The 10,007-nt window shown below is 42.5% G+C and overlaps 1 protein-coding gene across 1 annotated transcript in view; it reads right to left on the bottom strand.

Annotated features, from left to right (window-relative positions):
- SYNPR (synaptoporin) overlaps positions 1 to 9,772 on the bottom strand; it is a 166,384-nt gene extending 156,612 nt beyond the window's left edge. The window contains exons 1-2 of the mRNA XM_032211770.1: positions 9,755 to 9,772; positions 9,513 to 9,578 (exon numbers count right to left, since the gene is read on the bottom strand). Of these exons, the coding sequence (XP_032067661.1) occupies positions 9,513 to 9,578; positions 9,755 to 9,772 (84 nt within the window). The remainder of the gene's footprint in view (positions 1 to 9,512; positions 9,579 to 9,754) is intronic.
- Positions 9,773 to 10,007: the final 235 nt, after the last annotated feature.

A 10,007-nucleotide genomic window follows, 5' to 3' on the forward strand; every position in this document is an offset into this window, starting at 1 on the left:
TTCCTAGTATTTTCCTGCCAGTACAGGATCTGCTTTTTTTCAACTCAACTGAGTATTGATCCAGGCCCATGATGGGGAACCCATGGCACGTGTGTCACAGATGGCATGTGGAGGCAATTCTTAGGGCACACAAGGCATTGCCCTGTCAGCTCCGGTGCACATGCGTATACTGGCCAGCTGATTTTGGCCATCATTTTCAGTTGTTTTTCGCCCTCCGGAGAAGAAAAGTGGCCCAATGTGCAAACCAAAGGTTCAGGAACAAACTTCCCTGAAGCCTCCAGAGGGCGAAAAATGGGTCCACCATGCCATCGCGTGCCAAAAGCAGGAAGGAGGGCAGGATGGTCACGTGCAAATGTGCAGGGGGGATGCAAGACCCCCTGAGCTCCCCCTGCGGTTGACAAAATGGTTAGCCATCACTGTCATAGGCTGTGAGACAGATTGAATGGCCCAAAGTCAAGCAGTCAGTTTTCATGCCTTAGGTGGAACTAGAACTCACATTCTCCTGATTTTTAGACTGGTGCCTTAACTGCTAGACCAAGCTGGCTCTCATAACTGAACTAAATGATTGCCTTGCAGTAACATTTTTTTAATCTAGAGTGTCTACTCTCAACAAGGTTCATTGAACCGAGATACTTGGGTTTCTTCAATACAATTTTGATCAAATACTCCCATCATTTTCTCTGAAGTATGCTGACAGTTGTTGCCTGTTGGGTTTGATTATCTGATGATTGCCATAATGTGATTCAAAATTTCAGCTATATAGGTGAAACTCGAAAAATTAGAATATCATGCAAAAGTTCATTTATTTCAGTAATGCAATTTAAAAGGTGAAACTAATATATGAGATAGACTCATTACATGCAAAGCAAGATAGTTCAAGCCTTGATTTGTCACAATTGTGATGATTGTGGCTTACAGCTCATGAAAACCCCAAATCCACAATCTCAGAAAATTAGAATATTGTGAAAACCTGCAATATTCTAGGCTCAAAGTGTCTCACTCTAACCAGCTAATTAAGCCATAACACCTGCAAAGGGTTCCTGAGCCTTTAAATGGTCTCTCAGTCTGGTTCAGTAGGAATCACAATCATGGGAAAGACTGCTGACCTGACAGTTGTGCAGAAAACCATCATTGACACCCTCCATAAGGAGGAAAAGCCTCAAAAGGTAATTCAAAAGAAGTTGGATGTTCCCAAAGTGCTGTATCAAAGCACATTAATAGAAAGTTATGTGGAAGGGAAAAGTGTGGAAGGAAAAGGTGCACAAGCAGCAGGGATGACCGCAACCTAGAGAGGATTGTCAGGAAAAGGCCATTCAAAAGTGTTGGGGACTTTCACAAGGAGTAGACTGAGGCTGGAGTCAGTGCATCAAGAGCCACCACACACAGATGGATCCTTGACATGGGCCTCAAATGCCGTATTCCACTTGTCAAGCCGCTCCTGAACAACAATGTCAGAAGTGTCTTACCTGAGCTAAAGAAAAACAGATCTGGTCTCAAGTGGTCCAAAGTCCTCTTTTCTGATGAGAGCAACTTTTTCATTTCATTTGGAAACCAAGGACCCAGAGTATGGAGGAAGAATGGAGAGGCACACATTGCAAGATGCTTGAAGTCCAGTGTGAAGTTTCCACAGTCTGTGTTGATTTGGGGAGCCATGTCATCTGCTGGTGTAAGTCCAGTGTCAACGCAGCCGTCTACCAGGAGATTTTGAAGCACTTCATGCTTCCTTCCACAGATGAGCTTTATGGGGATGCTCATTTTCCAGCAGGAACTGGCACCTGCCCACACTGCCAAAACCTGGTTCAATGACTGTGGGATTACTGCGCTTGATTGGTCAGCAAACTCGCCTGACCTGAACCCCATAGAGAATCTATGCCAAGAGAAAGATGAGAGACATGAGACCGAACAATGCAGAAGAGCTGAAGGCCGCTATTGAAGCACCCTGGTCTTCCATAGCACCTCAGCAGTGCCACAGGCTGATGGCTTCCATGCAATGCTGCATTGAGGCAGTAATTGCTGCAAAAGGGCCCAAACCAAGTACTGAGCACATATGCATGCTTATACTTTTCAGAGGTCCAATATTGTTCTAGGTACAATCCTTGTTTTATTGATTGCATGTAATATTCCAATTTTCTGAGATTGTGGGTTTTGGGTTTTCATGAGCTGTAAGCCATAATCATCACAATTATGACAAATCATGGCTTGAATTATATTGCTTGCATATAATGAGTCTATCTCATATATTAGTTTCACCTTTTAAGTTGCATTACTGAAATAAATAAGCTTTTCCATGATATTCTAATTTTTCGAGTTTCACCTATAAATGGAAAGAAATACAGTATGATAACCTTATCTGTATATTAAAGAGTTTTTGGTTTCTGCCTTGGGATAAATGGATATGCATATTAAACATGAATAAAGAAAAAAACAAGAACAGAAAGAAGCAGATTTTTTTAAAAAAAGATCTTTCAGCTAGACTAAGAAAATCAAGGTACTATGTAACTTAGTGTCTTTTGTCATTTAATTTAATCTTTTCTTTCAAAGACAGATACTGAAATCTGAAGTTACATATCTGTCAGGCTTTGTTCAAATCACCAAAAACCATTCAAAAATTAGGAAAACTGGATTTTTAAGGGTCACTGTGAAGCAATAATAAACGAATTCTACACTTGGACACTTTTGAAGAATTAAATGCAATTGAATACAATGTGTCTTATGTTCTGGTAAACAAGTAGAGGAAGCCACTTTTAATAGGATGGAAGACATGTCTATTACTTGGATACATTTCTGGCTTAATGCTCATATTGTTTTGCTTTGTTCTGTCTTTGAACTTTGCTCTTCTGTTACATTGCATTTTCATTTAATAGGGTTTTTTAAAATTATAAGTTGCCCAGAGTTGTTTGGTACGCAGGCCTATAAATGAAATGAAATTTTAAAATATTTATTTGTTTATTTATATATTAATTTTTATTCTGCCTTTACTAGTATTTACTAGTATTTAAAGGTGGCAAGCGTGCCTAATAAACCTTCCTTATTTTCCCCATAACAATAACCCTGTAAAGTGGGGTTGAATAAAGATAGAGTGACTGGCCCAACGCGTGACCTGACAATTGCGCGATAGACATATGCACGCCGAGAAAATAGCACCGATTAAAATGCGATGTCAAAATCGCGCCCACAAATTCGTGACGTCAAAATCACTCCCACAAAAGCGCAATGACAAGCACAATAACATTGAAAAAAAATTAGGGTTAGGGTTAGGGTTAGGATTATAATGTACGTATACGCGTCCCACTATGTTAAAGGCCCAGCACACTCACTGGGCTGTTGATGACGTGATTTTGTCGGCACACATTTGTCGGCGTGCTTTTGTCCAAAATCAATTAGCAATTTTGATGGCACGATTTTGACGTCGTGGTTTTGTTGGTGCGCATTTGTCTATCGTGCATTTGTCAGTGAACTGGCCCAATGTCCCGCAGCCAGCTTTCATGCCTAAAACAGGACTAGAACTCACTGTCTCCTGGTTTCTAGGCCAGGACCTTAACCACTACATCATTAATTGTCAATTGGAATAGTGAGGTAGAAGGACTATAACCAATCTGTAGTCAGATTGGGATACATATATCAGTAAACAATTTATAAAAATGCAACCTTAATATGTGTGTATTTATAAACTGTATTCACTTACTTTATATACTAATATATTATGTATATTATAAATTATTATTATTATGGTTGGTGGCAGAATCAGCCAGACGTTTAACCTGGGTTTGACATTTTTATCCACCTATCAAGCCCTTCCAAGAACCTGGGAATAATAATAATAATACATTCCAAAGTATGTGATAAAGGAAATGGATTTAGGTAAGTTATAAGAAGGCAGATTTCTGTTGAGTGTTAAGGAAAACTTCATACAATAACAATAGCTAAACATAGAAACAAATACTGAAAAAAGTGAATTTTCCTTTGCTGTAGATCAGGGGCTTCAAACTGGATTTCTTTCAGGGCCTGATCAGCATTGTAGTTCTCCTCCATGGGCCAGCAGATGGGGAGAGATGGGATGGACACCTCCTGTAGCATCTTTTTGGCCAAAAATGGGTGACAGGGAGCATGTGAGGGGCCCCTCCACACCTCATTTTGGCCAGTAGAGGTACCATGGGCTTTGATATTTCAAAACCGACCCTGAGGGCCAGATCTAAGCACCCTGTGGGCCAGATCTGGCCTGTGGGCCTTGAGTTTGACACCCCTGCTGTAGATGTTCAAGAAGAGGCTGGACAGCAACCCCCTCTCAAAGTATCTATTTGGATTCTGTTGCTAAGTAGAAATAGTTTGAAATCATCCTTTCCAGTATTTGTGATCTTAATTTTCTATGGACAATTACAAGAGTAGTCCATTGGGGCAGCAGTAGTAGGGGCGTTAGTGAATTGCAGTTCCAGCACATCCCCAAAAACACCAGGTTGGGGAAAATGGGGGAAAAACATAAAGTTACAGATGAGCCCCAAGGTAATCAGTACAGAGTTGACTATCATTGTTATTCCAAATGTTTCTCCTATGATTAAAGCCCTTTGCCTAATTGGCACCTCTAATAGTCTCTTTTTCTATTTTTAGGTTGCTTGTTCAGTTGCTTTTCAGAGATTTGTGTGATTTATTTATTTATTTTTAGCTCATGCTATACATAGCTAGGGAAGTCTACAATACGCTTTTACCAAAAAGTAGTTCTGGCAGCCTAAAATTGCTAGCTCATTTTGTTCACACATATATGCTATTCACAGGGGGCGAACTAGATTTGCATCAGCCGGCTAGCAGGTAGATCTGGTGCCTGCTCCCGCTTCTGCTCGTAACTCAACTAGCTGTCCCACTGGAGCGATATCTATTTATCGTATTCATTCATATCTTATTCATGTGATGGGAGACCACTGGCACATCATGACATTCCTGGTTGAATTATCATATGGGTGACTTTGATAAGCACTTGCATAAACATAACCATGGGTTGGCTGCTATTGGTTCTCCCAGGTTTGGGAGAACCTGTAGCTAATGTTCTGGCCAGTGGAGAACCTCCAAATCTCACCCATGGCTGGCCCCCTCCCACCCCACCCTGCCCTTCCCAGGAGTCTCCACATGGCCAATTTTGGATGCAGGGCCCACACAGAGGCTCAGGGAGGGGAAAAATGGGCTTCCTAGAAGTTCTGGGAGACCAGAAACTCCAGAGGACCTCCAGAGCCTGGGGGAGGAGGTTTTCGCCCTCCCAGAGGCTTCAGGAAAGCCTCCGGAGCCTGGGGAAGGCAAACACACACACACACGCCATGGTGTAGGAGGCTGACTAGGCCATGCCCACCATGACCATGCCCACCCAGCAACCAAGCAGAGAACATGTGGCTGAAATTTTTGAAGCCTATCCCTGAATATAACTATGGGAAAAATCTTGTCCCAAATTATCTACATATTTATTTGTCAAATTTAGAAACCACCCACCTCCCTCACAGAGGGACTCTGTGTGCTGTGTACAAATAAAATGTTAAAAACATAAAAAACTGAATATAAAATATTAAAATGGAGGCAATGATAATTAAAATGCAATGTTAAAAATTAATTAAAGAGCAGGGGAAGGGCCTTGAGGGCACTAACCAGCCTCATGGCTGCATGCTCCTTTGTGAACTGAAAGCTAGATAGTAGGCCAGGTCTGTAAACACCTCTGAAAAGCCAGAGAGTGGGGATCTGCCTCACATCTCAGGGGACAATCTCCAAAGGATGAGGACAATGGTAGAAAAGGCTCCCTTCCTGGACTCGATAAGACAGGATTCTTTTCCTGAGGGGGCCTGCAGCATATCTTCTCTGCCAGACAAGGTGGGATGGCTTGATGGGATGGGATGAAGACAGTTCTGTAGGTAATCTGGCTCCATGCCATATTGTCCCACTCACTACTCAACTCAGAATGTTTAGCCTTGGTTAAGGCCAAGAATAAATCCATATCAAAATTTCTTAAAGTTAAACATAATTAATTTTAATCATTTTAGCAAGAATGTTCATGAAAAACCCAATAGTTTTGGTGGTTTATACATGGCTATAATAATTTCATAAGTTCCCCAAATTCTAACCCATTTTGCTTTATGTCTCTCCCTAAAATATTTTAAAACTATTCACCATTAAAGTAGTAGCCAAGCAGTAACTTGTAATAGTCAGATGTTGACTATTTGACTCAAGAATTAAATATTTGTTCTATCTGGAATAAAAACAGAAGGAACACTGAATAAGCATGTTGACATTGCACTTAGTACATTAGTAAATGCATATGGAATAGTAGGCTTTTAGGCACATGGTGAAGTAGAAACAAATAACTGTATTAGTGTAAATAGCTGTTGGATGTATTTTCAGGCAGCATGGCCATTGCGGGGATAGGAACTCTAATCTTCAAACACACACACACACACACACACACACACAATCCAATAGGCACTACATTTAAACGTCAGCCTAAATGTGCTGCAAAATCTAGGAAAAGTTCTACCATAATTTATATTGAAATACTGTTTAGAACCATTCTATGCAAACCTTTATTTGATATATATATATATTGCTGCCCATCGCAAATACAAGGAATAATAACAAGATAAAACATCATATACAGCAACTATAATTTAAAAAAACAACAACCAGGGAACAATAAGCACAATCATGATGATGTAGGAGATGCCAAGGCTAAGCCCATGGGAGGGGGTCCAATGCATCAGCAGTATCGAGTCCCTTCCCACCCACAAGAGATTTAAGTCCAGCGCACCTTGAATTCTGTTGACTTTTATCTACCACCAATTTGCTTTGACCATTAATAGTTCAGATTCTTATAGAGTGTTATCATGCAATAGACCTACCTTTACTTGAACCTGTGCTTGATTTCCTGTGCTTGACAGATACTGTACATGTTCAACCACACGATAAGGCCCCAGACTTGGTATAAACAAAACCAGGTCTTCAAGGCCTCATAAAAAAAAAGCCAGCAGAGTCAGGGCAAGTCTAATCTCTGAGAGAAATGATGCTTTAGAGCAGGGGTCTCCAACCTTGGCAACTTTAAGACTTGTAGACTTCAACTCCCAGAATTCTTCAGCAGCTGAAGTCTTAGTTGCCAAGGTTGGAGACCCCTGCTTTAAGAGGATGGGTGCCATGACAGAAAACACTTCCTTCCTGGATTCTGCCAGATGAGAACCTGTAATACAGCAGCCCCCAACCTTTTGGGCATCAGTGACCAGTTCTGTGGAAGGCAATTGTTTTGAAAACTGGGAGACATAGTTTCACATGCTGTCTGGATCCTGCATGTACATGGATGATGCTTTGTTTGCTTGCATAGCCTAATTTCTTGTGCCCATTGGGGGTGCCTGCTGTAATAGATGGGATCCAGTGCATATGTATCAGGTCTAACACAATAGATAGATAAAACTTGGTTTTCTGGATTGATCAAGCCTCCAAAAACAATTGCACAATTATTTGTGAAAGATCTTTTGGCCCACTTTTCTACTTATTTTTCTTATTCTTCCAGCTGAACCTTCTGAAATCTTTTTAAAAAAAGATTTTGAGTAGAAACAAGTCAACAACCTCTCAGGCTTTGTAGTATCCTTGAAACAGAGGTAATTACTACTATGTGGGATGCCAGTGTTTAGATTAATTCATCTTGAAGCAGCAATGTATATATCCTTCAAAGGGTATTTCAGTGGACCCGAAATATCAATTCATCCCTCAAGAGGTTCCTAGCAAGTGGCAAATTGCTATCATGGAGCCTTTCATTCGAAGACACAACTTACTCAAATACCTTTTTAATTAAATCCACCACCACCATAAATATTGAAGCAAGAAGTACAATTTTTTGGAGGGGATCAAAGGAATAGAAAAAGTCAAGTCAAAACGGTTGCTAATACATTTTCGTTGATTTTAGAAATCTTGGGAAAATTGGTCCAAATATACATTTTTTCCCCAATGTGTTAGGAGTAAAAGGTAGGAGTAAAAAAAAGTTGTCTCTTTAAAGATAGCTAGCCTCATAAGTTTCTAGTGAACCAGTCAACACACAAACTCTGTGTATATTATATAATTTCCTAGCTCAATGTGAAAAGGAATGTGATTAATCCTTTCTGACATGCTCTGAACTTTCCGTGCAGATAGGTTCTTCCTCCTCCTTCAGACATGCTGCAACTGATGTCATTTGACCTGCAGATACCTTCCTGAAAGCACTGACATTATTGTACTAATTATCCACCTTAATTTACAGCTGAAGCCCAGAGACTACTTTGCTAAATAAAAGAGGATAGTGAAGAGGAACATCGCAGGGAAATATTTCCGTTTGCATTTAAATTGCTGCATTCTCTGATAAAAGTGAGAAAATATATCAAATCAACACAGAGAAGCGAGGATATAAAATGCTATTCAGCTAGTTGAGGCAAATGAGGAATTCACAGTAGACAGTCTCTTCCCCATTTGTTTTATAGGCTGCCAGGGGAAGACATTAAACCAATTCAGAGTGGTAAATAGGTCTCTAGGAAGGGATAATTGTGGTAAATTATAGGGACATAGCAGGATGCCTGAACCTGTTTTGCTCGGTTATTGTTTTGCCCTGTTCCTCCTCCTTTTGAAAGCCAGTTGCTAAGAAGAGCATGTGCCCTATCAGGTGTTTAGAAAAGTCACACACACACACACAAACACACGCACACACTCCAAATTCTTATCTGGGGGGAAAAAAAACATTGCCATTTTGCTTCTCTCCACTTTCTGTCTCTCTGCAAATGCTACCCGCAGAAACCAACCTCACTCCTACACAGGTAGTCCTCGACTTATAACAGTTTATTTAGCGACCATTCGAAGTTACAGTGACTTATTACCATTTTTCACACTTACGACCATTTTTCACACTTAAAGACCACTGTTGCATCTCCGTAGTCCCCCAATCCAAATTCAGACAGCAACGGACTCATGTGGATGATTGGTCACGGTGTCCCGGGGTTACGGGATTACCTTTTGTGACCTTTTGACAAGGAAAGTCAATGGGGAAGCCCAATTCACTTAACAACGGTGCTATTAACTTACAACCGCAACTATTCACTCCACGCGCTATGGCAAGAAAGGTGGGTAAAATGGGACAAGATTCACTTCACAAGTGTCTCACTTAGCAACAGAAATGTGGGACTCAAATTGCGGTCGTAAACCAAGGACTCCCTGTAACTCCTTTAAGAGAGGCTCGAAGCAACACCCCCCACAATCGCCCAAAGGGCCACTGCCCACTATGAGCACCTCACAGCCGATGGTCCCGGCTTCACCAGGGACCCTTTCTCCATAACTGGGAATAAAAAGGCAAAGGCAAAAAAACCACTGAACGGCGACCAGCTTTACTCTGCTCAGTTACTCTGGGATGCCCAGGAAAGACGGATCCACGTCGCGCCATCTCTCCAAACGCCCCCTCCCTCCCTCCCCCCTCTCTCACACACACACCTCGCCTCTCTTGACTTCTCCCCCTATGACCAAGCTGTCCGACTTACCCACTCCAGCACCCTCAGGAAAGCCAGGGGCTCCTTCACCGCCCGAAAACTGCCCTTGGAGGCCAGCTGTGAGGAAAGGAAGGGGGAAAAAAAACCAGGGCAAAGTCAGAGGATGCCCAGAGCCCGGGGGGTGGGGGGGAGAGGGAGGGGGAACCCAACCTTCGCGCGCCTGTGGCTAAGCCTTCCCGCGCGCGCGCCTCCTCCTCCTCCTCCTCTTCTTCCTCCTCCTCGGGCTCCTTTACCTGGTCGACGGTTTCCATGCCTGCTCGGCTCTCGGCGCGCAAACTTCAGCTCCCTCCGCTCCAAGGCACAGGTGACTGTGGCTGCAGCGCCCGGCTGCGAAAAGCGTCCGAAAAGAAGGCGATAAAGCTCGTCGCCTGAGGCGAAGAGCCTCGGCTGGTTGGCGAGGCTGAGTTGCCGGAGAATTATCCACCGCTCGAGCCGAGCCGAGCGCGCTGGGCGGAGGGAAAGAGAGGAGGGGGCGGGCTGCCCGCC

The sequence above is a fragment of the Thamnophis elegans genome, chromosome 2 (genome assembly GCF_009769535.1).
Source record: "Thamnophis elegans isolate rThaEle1 chromosome 2, rThaEle1.pri, whole genome shotgun sequence".
NCBI classification, from domain to species: Eukaryota; Metazoa; Chordata; class Lepidosauria; order Squamata; family Colubridae; genus Thamnophis; species Thamnophis elegans.